General features: G+C 44.4%; 1 protein-coding gene across 1 annotated transcript in view; it reads left to right on the forward strand.

Annotated features, from left to right (window-relative positions):
• Window positions 1-17,601, forward strand: part of LOC8053388 (sialin) — a 38,187-nt gene that overhangs the window by 3,507 nt on the left and 17,079 nt on the right. Inside the window, exons 3-5 of the mRNA XM_029973573.4 lie at window positions 1,517-1,750; window positions 4,524-4,707; window positions 12,474-12,607. Of these exons, the coding sequence (XP_029829433.3) occupies window positions 1,517-1,750; window positions 4,524-4,707; window positions 12,474-12,607 (552 nt within the window). The remainder of the gene's footprint in view (window positions 1-1,516; window positions 1,751-4,523; window positions 4,708-12,473; window positions 12,608-17,601) is intronic.

The following is a 17,601-nucleotide window of genomic DNA, read 5'->3' on the forward strand; positions in this document are numbered from 1 at the left end:
GCCTTAAAGTCAAACTCGTGGAGGTAGTCGCTGGGAATCTTGCATTCATTCCATAGTATTCCGTCAACCTACCATGCAGCCGCGTGAGATAGTGGTATAATAGAGAAGTTTCAACATTCCCTCTTTCCCACTTTATGCAATCTCTATGGTCCATAGCTTTCACTGTTACAAAAACATACCTTCTACTTTCTCTAAATCACAAATCACATGGCCCATTTTGGAAACCAGGCACATTGCCAGGGCCCCCCCACCCTCCCCCCTAAATCTTTCATCTTGCTGGGACCTCCTCTCCCCCCTCCCCCACATACAGCATTTTGTCATGGGCGGGCCCCCTTCCGAAACAAAATCCTGGCTACGTGCCTGCTGGAAACCAAAAGAGTGGCTTTTGCAATCTCTATGGTCCATAGCTTTCACTGTTACAAAAACATACCTATCACAAATCACATGGCCCATACTGGAAGTCAAAAGACATGGCTTCTGTCGTGACCCTGATGTACAATGACTTGTTGCTTCGGCCAAAATTTGAAACAAAAGTGTGGTGGCATTTTCCCAGGACCATTGACGCTACGCGCTGATGAAACCATTAATTGTAAAATACTTTTGTGTGTGTGTGGGGAAGGGGCAATTGGCACATAGAAATTCCGAGTTTATCGGATAAATCCGAATATACCAAATTTTTACCGGCAGATTATTTTTCTGAGTTTTTTTTTTTTGGATTTATCCAAAAACACGGATTCTTATATATAGGTTATGTACATTAAGTGAAGTAGTAAGCATACCGGGCACAATCTACTTGAAGTACTATAAATATAATGTACTTGCAAAGTAAAGTACAAGTACTTTTTAACACAATCTTTACTGATGCCCTTTTTTTCCCCTATGCAGTGTTTTCTTTAAGCTGGTATGCATTGCACCGAGGATAATCGGGGGTGCATTAGTTTTTGGAAATGACGGCGAATACTGGATAAAATCAGGTGACCACGGAGTATAGTTGTTTTACTCTCACTGACAAACTGTTTAACACAGTCAACAACAGAGCAATTTCGGCTTGTCCAAAAGGCACTTTTTTGTGCCCTTTGTGTACCATTGTTTTTATAGGGTGCGGCCTTATGCTTTGCTACTAGGGCAAAAAGGTTTCATGGAAGTACCAGAAAAACTACTGTAAGTAAGGTACTAGTATGTACTAAGAGTATGTTCTTCAAGTAAAATACAAGTTTTCTAAACCTACTTAAAATACCCTCCAACCCTGATTATTATTATTACTATTATTAACCTGTCATTGACTCTAGTGAGTGTATCAAGCTTCTTATCAGAGAATTGTATAGCTTGGCACATTGAAAATTCTGGAATATTAGATGGGATGAAAAGATGTATGCAAGGCTCCCAAAATGAAGCTTAGGAAGGACTGCAATTGATTCTGCATATTTGAGGATAAATCGTGTTTCGTCTGTAAACCAGATACTATCCATCACATGCCAGAGGACCAACGGTTTCCCCCTCATCCTGTCTATTGCAGCGGGGCGAGTTCAGCTGGGACGAGAACGTCCAAGGGATGGTCTTGGGGTCCTTCTTCTATGGTTACGTGCTGACCCAGATCCCCGGCGGGCGGCTGGCGGAACTGCTCGGCGCCAAGTGGCTCCTCGGCGGCGGCATCCTTGTCACCTCTGTCCTCACCCTGCTGACCCCTTCGGCCGCACGCTGGAGCCCCGCAGCGCTCATGGCACTCCGCTTTCTCGAGGGCATCTGCGAGGTGATTGCGGGTTTCCGTCCGACGTCACGTCGCCGCTTCGTTGCAAACGTTTGAATCGAAATGGTGGGACATGTAACGCGGTGGAGTGCATTTAAGGCGGTACTTCTTACGGCGTAAAATGGGCCTGGAACATCAATGACTTGGGTGTAGCGAGCCAAGGTTTTATTCGTCGGCGCGTTCTGTTCAGGTTGGGTTTTGTGGAATGAAATTTCGAAGCATGATTTCTTCTCTTGAAGTTGAAATGAAGAAGCTTTACGTTTGAAGTCGGTATCCAACAGAAATGTTTTTACCAGATAAACATACCAGTTAGTAAATATATTCTTAGTAACTACGTTGCCTTAATGCCCTTTTGAGAGCTCCTGCCGAACCCTATCTAAGAGCTATCATGGTCACTTTTATCACAAGTCATGTGAAGCACTGAAAAGAAGTAGAGGCACAAAGCTCTGACCTTAGAAAGCAGGTTGAAATATGTCAGCATACATGCATGCGAGATGCCACGAGAGGTTTCACATTCTGCAATGCTGCCTCCGATGGCACGAGGTCATGCGGGCTTCTGAGTAAATTTTTAGCTTGTCTTTCTAACCTTCTAACTACATAGAGGTGTCTTTCTTGGAAATGTCTAATTTCATTTCATTTATTTCACCTTAAGGACGTCTTTGAGAACTCGTTACATGAGGGAAGTAGGTGGTGCGTGCATTCATAGCAACATAATCACACAATTTTCCAATTACAGTCATTATATAACGAAGTAAAGAAATAAGCACAATCAGCCCAACACAGTTTACAAAAGAGAAGCAACATCTTACATGCACAATAGCAATTTTCAACTGGAAGTAACTGACTGCTGGGAGCTGACAATTGTATGTGTATCTTTCTTTCTCAGCGTTATTCAAACAAGATAAAACAATGTGCAGCGTAGAGCCTCAATTCTTAAAGGGACACTGACAGGGTATTTATGCTCGCCGAGGTTTTTAGTTGTACGTGACATATGAGAGCTGAACTACCCAGAACAGAATTTGCGGCTCGAAATTCGGTTTCTTTCCGCCCGAAAACCGCCAATCAAGAACTGGCCGGTTCGAGTCTCGCTCACTCTCTTTTTTGCGGTCACGGGCCGTTTTCTAAGGTATCGATGCGACCACCAAATTTAATCAAAGTCGTGGGTCACTGAAGGCACACACTCAATGTTAAAAATAGAAAAAAAAATATGAAACCCATTTTTTGTGGCTTCTAAAAAGCTGCAAATACGTTGATTGAAAAAAAAAGTTCCACAGACAACCGGAAGCATTCTGTGCGTTCGTCGTTTCGCGTATCGTGGGACTCGCGGGGACGGCGATGGCAGCGGACGACGGGCGTGGGACCTCTATTTCAGAACTGTCGTTCGCGGTACCGGCGAATTCTGTCTACCGTTAAAAAAGAAATTTGGGACTGATCAAAAGAATTGGCTTGTCGTACGGGATGTACGACAAGCCCTACCACCAAGCCGATTTGCACGAAGACGTCGCCGAGCCGTCGCTCCCTTCTCGTGGCTGAAGACATCGCTCGCGCAAACGTCAAGCACGGCGTGTCTACTTCGAGTGGAATATGCACGCGTACGATTTCTTTACTAGGTGCGAATGTCCCCAAAGCGTGGTGCTTCCCGTCTTCGACCCGGGAGTGCTTTTGCTAGAGAAAAATCAACAGCAAACTTTCCAACTTACAGTTTACCGGCTGAATTATTACTAAGCAAAGAGATCTACCTCAAAAGAGATGCCCCAGTAGCTCAGTGGGAAAGACGTCCGGTTCACATGCGGTAGGTCCGGGTTCGATCCCCCGTGAAGCTCTTTTTTTTTTTTTTTCTTTTCAAACATTTTTCGATGTTTACATATCTTTTTATTTTTTTTTTTACAATCATCACTGAAGAAACAAACAAAAAAATAACAAACAAATGTTGTGGACGATACTTCGCTGAATTAAATGGTATGGGATTTCCGTTTTGACACCTGCGATCTCAATGTAATCACTTTCCACAAAATGCAAGGAGCATATAAATCAGGTAGCGTCCGCTTTCCAAGGTGCCCGTATATGTTCTACAGGAATTGCAGCCAGCCATTGGTCCCGATCCCGTTGATCTTTCGGAAACTCTGTCGCACAATGCCACTTTTTTTCGGATGCAGGACATGTGAGCCAGGCTCTTCACGCAACATCTTGGGTGTATTCTTTTCGGAGCCGATCATGGAAATTCACCACGGGCATTCACTACTCATCTCCAACTCATCAATGTACAAAACAACTCATCTTGGAGTACAGAACAGCGAGCGGAACAAACATAACTGCAAAAGTATCGCACGGCGAGCAGTTCCCGCACGCCGCATGTCGTGTCGTCTGCTATGGAGAGGAGAAAAAAAAAGAAAAAAGACAAAAAACGCACGGTCGGGTGTAGCCACGTGACTTCCGCCACTCACTCTCTTCTCTCCACTTCACCGACCTCCGTCGGGTCTCGGTTTCGGTTTCGAGCAGTTGCGTTTTTTGGCTTTATTAAAAAAATACGCTACTCTGTTGCAAAATATTAATTGGGTAGTCCTCCGACACCATAATGAAGTGCCTGGCAAAAAATAAAAAAATTTTTTTGAGGGGTGTCAGTGTCCCTTTAACTACAGTGAGTCCTCCGTAATTTAGACACCTGCAGAACACACTTTGATCGTCGACTAGGAAGATTTCGTTGTGGTGCCGAGATGAGTGCAGAGTTTTGAAGTGCGTCCTCAACCGCCTTTAACGTGTGTGTGTTTGCACGCAGGGTGTGGTATTGCCATCTGCAGCGGCCCTGCTGTCTCACTGGGTGCCCGTGCACGAACGGAGCCGCATGCTAAGCTTCAACATGATCGGCACCTCCATGGGCACCGTTGTGACGCTTCCACTGACTGCGCTTCTCTGCGGCAGCCAGCTGTTTGGCGGGTGGCCCAGTGTCTTTTACTTCTTCGGTAAGCTTCCTTGCAGCTTTCTTCTCATTGTTTGACCTCCTGCATGCTTTCGAGTGTTATCGATTGCATGTTGCTGTTTTTTATTTATTTATTTACACTACTGAAAGCCCTCTCGGGCTGTCTCTGGAGTGTACAGCAATAGAAAAAAACAAAATGAAAGAACTGAACATCAAGAGCAATCATTGCAATACAACCATTTGAGTACAATTTCAGTTAAACAAGAACACTTAATCATCACCACAGAAGAGTACTCGCACATCTCCACATACAAATCAAATAATACACTTTCAGACTGCTCAGCATTGTCAATCCAAACAAAAAGGTCACTATCCAAACTATTCCACTCAATGGTTTTTACAATAAAAGAGTGCTTAAAAACATCAAGATTTGGGAAATACGGCTTGCTTCCGAACTGGTTATTAACTCTAGGTTACCTTCTTCCAGGAAGCTTTATATACCATAGTTATTTGAACTGATGTTATAATATCTCTTGTAAAGTTGATAAAAAAACTTTAACCTTCCCATTTTTCCCTACTGACCTAAGGTCGGCAGCCCTGCGTTTTTTTTAATAGTTCTATTACCGATTCCGTGCAGCAATACTCTGAATAAACTAATTTTATGCTTGCTGCTGAATACGCTCAAGTTTATCTAATACTTGACATTTGGATCCCAGATGACGTATGCATATTCAAGAGACGATCGAATCTGAGTCTTATACGTGCATAATTTAACTGCATGCATTGTTTTTTATGAGTGCCCGTCTTAAAAATCCAAGTTTTTGCAAAGCTGCATTACAGACATTCGCGATATGTACAGTAACTTCCAGTTTAGATCGTTAGAAATTGTGACCCCTAAGTATATAAGAGTTTTGGATTGTCGCAAAAATGTACCATTAAGAGAACACGGAAGTTTGTTAGGCGACCTCTTCTTTGTGATTGTGACAAATGTTGTCTTTTCAAAATTTATCTTCACATCCCATTTCTCACACCACTCGTGCATAGTCATTAACGAGTCGTTTAGTAAAATTTTGTCGCTTTGAGAGTTAACTTTTATGTACATTAAACAATCATCTGCAAAGAAGTGGACTTCGACAGATGGATGAATTTTATATTTCGAGGGTAATTCTCAACAAATTGAAATTTGTTTGATGAGTAAGATTTGACCCAAGAAGCAATAGGCATAATTATCCCTAGGTCCATCAACTCTTTTTAGCAGCTTCGAGTGCGTGACTCAGTCAAATGCTTTTGATAGATCAATTGACATCACATCTACCTGCCCACATTCATTTAGAACTGATGCGAAATAATGAGTCGCTTCAAATAACTGGGCGACAATTGATAACTTCCTTCGAAATCCATGTTGTGTTTTATAAAACAAGCCGTTTTGTTTGATGAACTCTGTGAGATGTTTACAAATACTATGTTTGAGGAGTTTGCAAGCAGTAGAACTAAGAGATATCGGACGATAAGTTCCAACATTAAGTCGACTTCCGGTCTCGTGAATTGAGACCACCTGCGCAAGTAACCTGTCCTTAGATAACTTACTGTGGCTCAATGACGCCCTAAAAATAAGTACTAAAACCTCAATAATTCTTAGACAGTAACGCCTCAAAAATGAATTTGGAATGTTATCTGGACACGGTGCTTTTTTTGCATTGATATTCAGTAGCATAAAAAAAGAACACCCTCGTACAACACTACATTCTCTGTTTCGGGCAGACCAGTGACATTAGTTGTGACACTTTCAAGATCATTATCTTCAGTAAAAACAGATTCTTTCCTTTATGATTTCAATATCTCTAGGTTCCTTACATGACAGATACTGCCAGAATCTGTGTAGCGAATCTCTTAAGTAATCATTCAAGGTAGTCGGAAAGAACTCAGTTTTGGCAGCCTTGACCTTTGATCATATTCATGGCTTAGATTAGCAATCTCTAGAGCGTTCTTATTTTTCTGGTTTCTTTCTCATTTAAGTTTGTGATTAAGGTGAATTATGTCCCCTGTAATCCATGGGTTAGACTTGTTTTTTTTTATTGATTTTTTCGGTACAAATCTTGCGAAACAGTAGGTGACTGCTTGTGAGAAATAGTCTGATAAATAATCTACATCATTCTTCTGATCTATGCGGTCTAAAGATAGTACAAGATAATCTAATATTGATTTGTTCTGCTCGTGTGAAATCGTAATAATAATTGGGGTTGTGTGGATACTTATACAGCCTGTAGTTGGTCAGCCATTTCAAAGTTGCAACGAGTCACTCGCTGTGGATGAGCAATTTAGCCAGTGCAGTACAACCGCTAGCCTGAGGTCGTTAATGTGCACCACGCAATAGTGATACACGACCGCACGCCGGTACGATGCTCATCCAGATAGAAACGGGCAGGGGTGGGGATTGAACCCAGGATTCCTAGATTCTGCAGCGCGAGCTTTTGCTCCACGTGCTCCGAGCTGGTGTGCGCTAGCCCAGTCGGCCACCAATCCCCCTGTGAAATCGTAAACAATCTTAGGGTCTGTTTCTGAAAGTGTGGACTGCCCAACTATAATGTCAAGATGACCATTTTATGACCTGAAATTCCATTTTCAACACAAACTTTGAACCTCGAAAAGTAATCTGATACCAGGCAGAGATCTAATACATATTGGCATGATCCTTGAATTCCAGTTGGTTTGTTAACTACTTGAGTTCAGTCCATATTTAAGCATTGTATCAAATAAATATTCTTCCTGTGATTTATCCACTCTGCCTGGACTTAGTTTGTGCCAATGAATATGGCAGGTTAAAATTGCCCGTCTGTATAATTTTAGTTCTTTTTTACAGCGAAGCTGTTATGCACTAGGATCTGGAAAAAAATGTATATGCGGATGTTGACGGAAAACTCCTTATTGGTCGTGGCAAATATGAATAAAGAAAAAAAAAGAGGGGGCAACCAGCGTGAGCTCCTTGGCATTATTAGACAGTGAGGTCCTGATCTCTTGTTAATTATCATCTCTGGGCATCGTCCTCATGGTCGTCCTAGGCATCATTCGAGAGGTTGCCCTAGATGTCTTCCTTGAGGTCGTCCTAGACATTGTCCTCAAGGTCATCCTAGATATTGTCCTTGAGGTCGTCCTAGATGTCTTCGAGGTCGTCCTAGAGGTTATCCTCGAGGTCATTCTAGAAGTGGTCCTTGAGGTTGTCCTAGAAGTCATCCTCGAGGTTGTCCTAGAAGTCATCCTTGAGGTCATCCGAGGGGTTGTCCTAGGTGTCATCCTTAAGGTCGTCCTAGAAGTAGTCTTTGAGGTCGTCCTAGACGTCTTCCTTTAGGCGGCGTCCTTGAGGCCGTGGACGTCATCCTCTAGGCGACGTCCTCAAGGTCATCCTCGAGGTCGTCCTAGAAGTTGCCCTTGAGGTCGTCCTAGAAGTTGCCCTTGAGGTCGTCCTAGACGTCGTCTTCTAGGCATTGTCCTAGATGTCGTAGAGATAACAGCCTCGCTGGTCCTCCATCTTCATGTGAAGTGGAAGGGCTGTACAGTTTTTTTCACAAATGTTAAATAATCATCAATTTTTTCGAGGAAATTAATTTCAGGGCCCGGTGCCCTATACATGCCAGCAATTAGGAGGACCATCTTGTGGAGCAGTTTGCACCATACACTCTTATGGTCGTCAATACCAGGTAACGCCTCATACTTAAGAGAGTCCTTTATGAGAATTGCAACACCTCCTTCTCTAGTCCCTCTGCCCTTCCTTAATACGCTGTAGTCTTTTGCAAATACTTTGGAGTCGGCAAGGTTGCTACGTAGCCAAATATCAGTTACAACAATAACATGTAGATCATGTTAATTAAGAATACATTCCAATTCCGGTGCTTTGAAAAAAATTAGGGTGTGTGTATGTTTATACAGCCTAGAACTTGGTGTGCCTCAACGGGTGACGAGTCTCCCAGCTGTAGATGAGCAATTTAGCCAGTGCAGTACAACCGCTAGCCTGGGGTAGATGAGCAATTTAGCCAGTGCAGTACAACCGCTAGCCTGGGGTCTTTAACGTGCACCACGCAGTAGTGATACACGACCGCACGCCGGTACGATGCTCATCCAGATCGAAACGAGCTGGGGATTGAACCCAAAATTCCTGGGTTCTGCGGCGTGAGCTTTCGGTCCACATGCTCTGAACAGGTGTGCGCTAGCCCACTCGGCCACCGATTCCCCCAGTCTGGTGCTTTGTTTGGTATGCTCTGTGTGTTTATTGTGATTATGCATACCTCCTTCTTCTTTTTGTGTCAAATCTGCTGAGAAGCCATTGCCATTGGTATGACGTGCACATTCTGTTGAAGTTGTGTGTTCGTTATGGCACCCCATACATAGGCTACGTCATTTTAAAAAGTTTGTCATACACAGGTCAAACTTTATCTCTCTTACGTTTTTCTTGTTGTGCCAACCGCCAAAGTTGCCATTGCTTTGCCACTGTCTCTTTTGAATAGTCATTGGACACACTCACGCAAGTATTTTTTAGTTTCTTGAAGTTCTTGACCACCAGCTGCTTTTAGTTGTAGTCGTCTTGGGGATAACCTAAGAGGCCTTATGAATTTATTTTCTAAAAAAAAGGTGGAAAATAACTTTCAAGTTGCCTAAGTAATTGAGAAAATAGGATATACCAAACTTTGAAAGTAGTCATACATACTCGGGAAAAGTTTAAGCTGCAACAACCTGAGTAGAGTATGGTTGCTTTCGTTTTAGTGGCTGATGCAAAGGCGCTAGCTTGAGTAGAGTTATTAAAGTTACGTAATATATCATTTGGTTAGTTGCTAGTGTTAACATCTGTTCTGGCCAGGGTAGTAATGCAGGGGTTTGACCTTGCAGTTGGTATGTACCTATATCTACCACAATTCACTATAAAAGATGTGAAATTAAAATAGTGTGAATTACACAGCACAGGCAGCACTTTGTCATATACTGTAGACAACTTAATTTTTGAGAGAACCTCATTTTTATGCCGTATGTATTGTAAAATATTGCAGAAGCACCCACTTCGTTCGAGCGCCCACTAATAACATTTCCCGAACTTGGGAATTCTTCCAAATTATGCGTTAAGCGCCTGATTTGACCGGACAAGAGCCCACGTCCAGATTAACCCAATTTCCACTCAAAGTGAGGCAGAAGCTCACCTGGTATTTTGCGGTAGTTAAGCAAAATATTTATCCCACAACTGTATCACCTCATGGTAGAAGATACATAGCATATCCATATCGGAAAATTTTTTGCCTGCTAAATATTGCCCAAGCCTACATTTTACAAAATTTTTAAAATATTCAGCTTGCAAAAATTAAGTTGTTTACAGTATATTAGCTAATTGAATTATTTACAAGCACTACTGAAAGAAAAAAAATCTGCGAGATTGTCCAGTCTGTCTGTAAAGAAGAGTGTCGATGCGTATCTGTGATAACTTTCATAACTAGCACTCACGTGTCATGGATGACTGGTATAGTCGTACTTGTACGATTAGTCGAGCCGACTCTGTGAACCTGTCTGCAGTTCATGGAATTCTAGTTGACACTTGGGGCCTCGTGCATTGACAGTTGGCAGTTCGAAGCTGAGGGATTACAGCTAGCAAGCTTGCAAATCTTGTTGCTTACTGGACTATGCTACTATACTAGACTATGCTATACAAAAAGCTAGGACGAGGAAGAGACACATACAGTCTAAGCTCGTTATACCAGACCTTAATTTTGACCCAAGATTTTGGTCTGTTGTAAAAGGAGTATGTTGTATGCAGATATAAAGTTGAGTCAGTAGTACATAAAGGAAAACCAACCGAACTTCACAAGTCTGTATGTTATATCCATATGTCTGTTGTAACCAGGCCTGTTGTAACGAGCTTAGACTGTACAATACAGACTGGCGCTTGCATGTGCCTATCCCTCGTCTGTGTTCTTTGTGCTTTTAAAGGGCGATTCCTCTCAATTCTGTAAATTTGGGGATAGTGAGTGATTTCAAATTAGAAAGCACTAATAAAAGGCACTATGTCATTTTCTTTGCGAAAAATGGGATATATATTGTTAAATCATACTTTAAACATGAGCAGAAATCTAATGCGAAACTTAGGCTCCGTCTGGCGACACTGGCCTTAGGCAGCCAAAAACATGGCTGTCACGTGGTATGAGATGTCATGTTATCCTCTACGCAATGACGGGCAGGATTGAGGCGGGCCACAGTTGAGGCGGCGTGTGCCAGGCACAAGTGTTGTCTGCACCGCACTCTTCACCACGTTGTGGTGTCTACGACGCTCGACAAAGTCTGCCCAACTGCAGCATCAGTCTGCGCACATAGTATGAACAAAACTCCGAGAGACAATAATCACAATCGGTGAGACGATCGCGGCGGTTGTGACGCGGGATACGGCTGCAAAAAACGGGACAACCGGACAGCTCCCAAGAAGCGCGTTGCGCAGGCGCATTACGTTAATCACGTGGACTCTGCTGAGCATTGAGGGAAACGTTGCTGACATCACCTGTTATGTTTGCCCCGTGAAGTAGAATAAAAACGGAAAGGGGCAGTGGTGATGACGCTTAGTTCAATTTTGGCTATGCCAACGCCGTAGCCTTTGCTACGCTGTTGGTTGCGCATCAATTCGTCCGCTAGAGTCAGCCAATTTCGGCAACTTGGCGCATTGCAGATTTTTCTGGACCATTAAGGAACATTTAGACAGAACTGGGTTGTAATATTCAACCTGTGGTCTTCCTAAGCGATACTGAAAAAGACTGTATTGTTTTTCAAAAACAAAAATCAAGCAGAGTTGTTTTTGAAATTTTCCGGATTATAATGAACCAACTAGCCCAACCCAAAGTTTTAATTCGGCATATATTGTGTCGCTTGTAGTTTCCGCTCTTCAGTGGGCTTAAAGGGGTTATGACACGCTAAAAATAAAATATGAGATAACTATACTGGTAGGACCCGCTGTATTTTCCTATAATCCTGCTAAATTTGTATTGAAAATGGCGCGATAGTTTCGTGGATAAATCGATCTATATGCGGGCCCCTCGGAGAGGCAGATCCGGGCGGAGCTGGAGGTTGGCCACGTAGCCAGCCTCCAGCGTGGTATCTCCTTGCACGCACTCCCAGACTTGGCTCTCTTGGCGTATCGAGCCTCAGCTTCCTCGTTTACCTTCCACGTCTCGAGCATGCGGTCCGTGACGATTACGTTTACGGCGTCGCTTGCCTTGTCGAAGTGTTCGACATTGATCGCGGCGGCGATGAGAGTGATTGCTATCAAAAGATATGGGAAGCTGTTCATTTTGACTGCGACCCGCTGGCGACCAGCACCAGCGACAACGAGTTACGGACGTGCTCGCTGTGGCCAACGTCGTCCGGGAATATCTCGCAGGCGCATGCAGGGTGGAAGGTCAACGGGCCGGGGGCGAGAGCGAGAATAGCTTTCGGGTTACCGAGTTATGTGAGCGGTTTTGATCGTACCGCGACGAGGATAGCTTGAACGATCATGGGGGCGCCTAGAATCAGAGAGTGCTCATGGTCACGTGGTTTATGGACACCATGGTGTGACTAACTTGGGCAGTGTTGCCAGGTCACCGGATGAAAATGATAAAAATTCGTAAATTGAATATTGCAATTACCAGAGCTCTAAAAATCGCGTAACTTGGTGTATATACTAAGTAGCCTATGAGCATTCCATTTCAAGAATAATCTATCTGTTTAATTTTTGTGTCATAACCCCTTTAACCGAAACTGTAATTTTGCATTTTTTTTTCTTTGCTTCTTTTGGGCGATTTTTTCAAGGCACCTTGGGCGTCATCTGGTTTCTGGCGTGGACGGCCTTTGTCTACGAGTGGCCGGAGATGCATCCTAGGGTGTCTCGGAAAGAGCTGCACTACATCCAGCGCTTCAGGGGCAGTTCCTGCAACACGAAAGAGGTGAGCAGGCGGCAAGCAGCTCCGCACCAACCACTAAAGCAGTTGACGGTTTGGGAGACTTCTGATGAACAATACCGCCTTATTTTTTTTAGACTTTCTAGAGGACTCAGCGGGAGAAGAGGGCACGAGTGTTATTCAACTTCAAATTGTTTTTAAGGGGGGACACTACCCAGAAAAAACAATTTCTGCAAAAAAAAGTTGATTTTGAAAAATGGCATATTTACATCCACCAACATCTAGAGAGTATTCCCAGGAAGTTTCATTAGTTTACACTGCATAGTTAATTTTTTATAAATTATTTTCGGTCCACCGATGCTAAAGAAAAGGTAGATGTTGGAGCACTTTGAACGCATTTTTCTCCATTCCATTTTTTGGCATAAATTTCACTTTAGGAAAACTATTGTTTTGTTATTACGCAACTTGGACTAATTTTTATGAGTGTTTCTGGGTTGAAATTTTAAGGGGAAGATAACTATGAGCTTGTATTTTTTATTTTTGTCATTTGTCATGCTCAAGAACTAAAAGTTTGGACAAAGGATGGAAATCTAAAAAACTGTATTTATGTTTATGTGGCTTTTTTGTCATAAAAGATGTTATAACATAGAAATATAGCTCCATAGTTATCTGCTCTGAACTGTCCTAATAGAATGTAACACATGAAAACAACAAATTTATAAGTGATTTCAAAACGATAGTTTTCCTAAGCAGACATGCCCCCTTTCGTCTTTGAACGTTTGCAATTTTTTTTTTGTTCTTCACCCAGGTTAACAAAAATTGGCAAAAATGTTATCAACATCAACAGAAACAAGCCCTGTAAATATAATTTAAATCAGACAAGTGGTTCAAAAATTTACTTTTTTGGGTAATGTCCCCCCTTAAGTATGGGATGATTTTTATTGAAAGCCCTTACTCCCAGGATACGTCGTCACGCAAATACCCCACGTCACATGATGCCGCGTAACACTGACGTGATGTGGTGGTCACGTCATGTCACAGCGTCACAGGACACAATGACTTGATCCCATAACGTTATGTAATGTTTTATGTCCTCTAACAAATTTTGTGCACTGCATGACCATGAAAATGGAGGTCCCTGTCAATTTTTTTTAAAATATTTGCCCATCCCCAAGCAGAACGACCCCAGCTCATTTTTTTCCTGCTCCCCTACTCTCATACTCCGGAGCTTAATCGCCTCTTTTAAATGCATATACACACTTTTTAGGGCCAACATTTTTTTTTTTAAATATTATCTGTGAAAGTTTTATTTAGGTAAGAGGTGGTGGGCCTTTTCCATAACCATGTAAACTACAATGCATAATTTCTGGGTTCCAGAATCCTGCCTTCCGATACCAAAAGTGCTTTATTCCCCAAAAGTTTTAGTGTTTGTCTGGGGTCGAAACACTATAACCCTAAAATGCCAAGTGAATACCCGCGTAGAATTTTAATATGATCCTGAAAAACTGGAAGTCTGCTTAGTCTGAGAGAAAAAATGCAGAAGGGGCACAAGGTAGAGTTGGCTTCACCACTTTGCACCAGCACGCACACGTCAAGCTTCACTGCTTTACACCGGTGTGCATGTGTCAAGCTTCACTGCTTTGCACCGGTGTGCATCTGTCAAGCTTCACTGCTTTGCACTGGCATGCACATGTCAGGCTTCACTGCTTTCCACTGGCATGCCCACGTGAAGCTTCACTGCTTTGCAGTGGCCCGTACACTTCAACCTTCACTACTTTGCACCGGTGTGTGTGTGTGTCAAGCTTTACTGCTTTGCACCGGTGTGCATCTGTCAAGCTTCACTGCTTTGCACTGGCCCATACACGTCAATCTTCACTACTTTGCACCAGTGTGCGTGTGTCAAGCCTCACTGCTTTGCACTGGTGTGCATCTGTCAAGCTTCACTGCTTTGCACTGGCCTGTACACGTCAACCTTCACTACTTCGCATCGGTGTGCGTGTGTCAAGCTTCACTGCTTTGCACCGGTGTGCATCTGTCAAGCTTCACTGCTTTGCACTGGCCCGTACACATCAACCTTCACTACTTTGCATTGGTGTACATGTGTCAAGCTTCACTGCTTTGCACCGGTGTGCATCTGTCAAGCTTCACTGCTTTGCACTGGCCCGTACATGTCAACCTTCACTACTTTGCACCGATGTGCGTGTGTCAAGCTTCACTGCTTTGCACTGGTGTGCATCTGTCAAGCTTCACTGCTTTGCACTGGCCCATACACGTCAACCTTCACTACTTTGCACTGTTGTGCGTGTGTCAAGCTTCACTGCTTTGCACCGGTGTGCATCTGTCAAGCTTCACTGCTTTGCACTGGCCCGTACACGTCAACCTTCACTACTTTGCACCGGTGTGCGTGTGTCAAGCTTCACTGCTTTGCACTGGCCCATACACATCAACCTTCACTACTTTGCATTGGTGTGCATGTGTCAAGCTTCACTGCTTTGCACCGGTGTGCATCTGTCAAGCTTCACTGCTTTGCACTGGCCCATACACGTCAACCTTCACTACTTTGCACCGGTGTGCGTGTGTCAAGCTTCACTGCTTTGCACTGGTGTGCATCTGTCAAGCTTCACTGCTTTGCACTGGCCCGTACACATCAACCTTCACTACTTTGCATTGGTGTGCATGTGTCAAGCTTCACTGCTTTGCACCGGTGTGCATCTGTCAAGCTTCACTGCTTTGCACTGGCCCGTACACGTCAACCTTCACTACTTTGCACTGGTGTGCGTGTGTCAAGCTTCACTGCTTTGCCCTGGTGTGCATCTGTCAAGCTTCACTGCTTTGCACTGGCCCGTACACATCAACCTTCACTACTTTGCATTGGTGTGCATGTGTCAAGCTTCACTGCTTTGCACCGGTGTGCATCTGTCAAGCTTCACTGCTTTGCACTGGCCCGTACACGTCAACCTTCACTACTTTGCACTGGTGTGCGTGTGTCAAGCTTCACTGCTTTGCACTGGTGTGCATCTGTCAAGCTTCACTGCTTTGCACTGGCCCATACACGTCAACCTTCACTACTTTGCACCGGTGTGCGTGTGTCAAGCTTCACTGCTTTGCACTGGTGTGCATCTGTCAAGCTTCACTGCTTTGCACTGGCCCGTACACGTCAACCTTCACTACTTTGCACCGGTGTGCGTGTGTCAAGCTTCACTGCTTTGCACCGGTGTGCATCTGTCAAGCTTCACTGTTTGCACTGGCATGCACATGTCAGGCCTCACTGCTTTCCACTGGCACGCACACAAAGCTTCACTGCTTTGCAGTGGCCCGTACTCTTCAACCTTCACTACTTTGCACCGGTGTGGGTCTGTCAAGCTTTACTGCTTTGCACCGATGTGTATCTGTCAAGCTTCACTGCTTTGCACTGGCCCGTACACGTCAACCTTCACTACTTTGCACCGGTGTGCGTGTGTCAAGCTTCACTGCTTTGCACTGGTGTGCATCTGTCAAGCTTCACTGCTTTGCACTGGCCTGTACACGTCAACACTACTTCGCATCGGTGTGCATGTGTCAAGCTTCACTGCTTTGCACCGGTGTGCATCTGTCAAGCTTCACTGCTTTGCACTGGCCGGTACACGTCAACCTTCACTACTTTGCACCAGTGTGCATTTATCAAGCTTCACTACTTCGCATCGGTGTGCATGTGTCAAGCTTCACTGCTTTGCACCGGTGTGCATCTGTCAAGCTTCACTGCGTTGCACTGGTTGGTACACGTCAACCTTCACTACTTTGCACCAGTGTGCATTTATCAAGCTTCACTGCTTTGCACTGGCCCGTACACGTCAACCTTCACTACTTTGCACCGGTGTGCGTGTCTCAAGCTTCACTGCTTTGCACTGGTGTGCATCTGTCAAGCTTCACTGCTTTGCACTGGCCCGTACACGTCAACCTTCACTACTTTGCACCGGTGTGCGTGTGTCAAGCTTCACTGCTTTGCACTGGTGTGCATCTGTCAAGCTTCACTGCTTTGCACTGGCCCGTACACATCAACCTTCACTACTTTGCACCAGTGTGCATTTATCAAGCTTCACTGCTTTGCACTGGTGTGCATCTGTCAAGCTTCACTGCTTTGCACTGGCCCGTACACGTCAACCTTCACTACTTTGCACCAGTGTGCATTTATCAAGCTTCACTGCTTTGCACTGGCCCATACACGTCAACCTTCACTACTTTGCACCGGTGTGCGTGTGTCAAGCTTCACTGCTTTGCACTGGTGTGCATCTGTTAAGCTTCACTGCTTTGCACTGGCCGGTACACGTCGACCTTCACTACTTTGCACCAGTGTGCATTTATCAAGCTTCACTGCTTTGCACTGGCCGGTACACGTCAACCTTCACTACTTTGCACCAGTGTGCATTTATCAAGCTTCACTACTTCGCATCGGTGTGCATGTGTCAAGCTTCACTGCTTTGCACCGGTGTGCATCTGTCAAGCTTCACTGCGTTGCACTGGCCGGTACACGTCAACCTTCACTACTTTGCACCAGTGTGCATTTATCAAGCTTCACTGCTTTGCACTGGCCCGTACACGTCAACCTTCACTACTTTGCACCGGTGTGCGTGTGTCAAGCTTCACTGCTTTGCCCTGGTGTGCATCTGTCAAGCTTCACTGCTTTGCACTGGCCCGTACACGTCAACCTTCACTACTTTGCACCGGTGTGCGTGTGTCAAGCTTCACTGCTTTGCACTGGTGTGCATCTGTCAAGCTTCACTGCTTTGCCCTGGTGTGCATCTGTCAAGCTTCACTGCGTTGCACTGGCCGGTACACGTCAACCTTCACTACTTTGCACCAGTGTGCATTTATCAAGCTTCACTGCTTTGCACTGGCCCGTACACGTCAACCTTCACTACTTTGCACTGGTGTGCATGTGTCAAGCTTCACTGCTTTGCACTGGTGTGCATCTGTCAAGCTTCACTGCTTTGCACTGGCCCGTACACGTCAACCTTCACTACTTTACACCGGTGTGCGTGTGTCAAGCTTCACTGCTTTGC

The sequence above is a fragment of the Ixodes scapularis genome, unplaced genomic scaffold (genome assembly GCF_016920785.2).
Source record: "Ixodes scapularis isolate PalLabHiFi unplaced genomic scaffold, ASM1692078v2 PGA_scaffold7__128_contigs__length_106722199, whole genome shotgun sequence".
Classification (NCBI taxonomy): Eukaryota; Metazoa; Arthropoda; class Arachnida; order Ixodida; family Ixodidae; genus Ixodes; species Ixodes scapularis.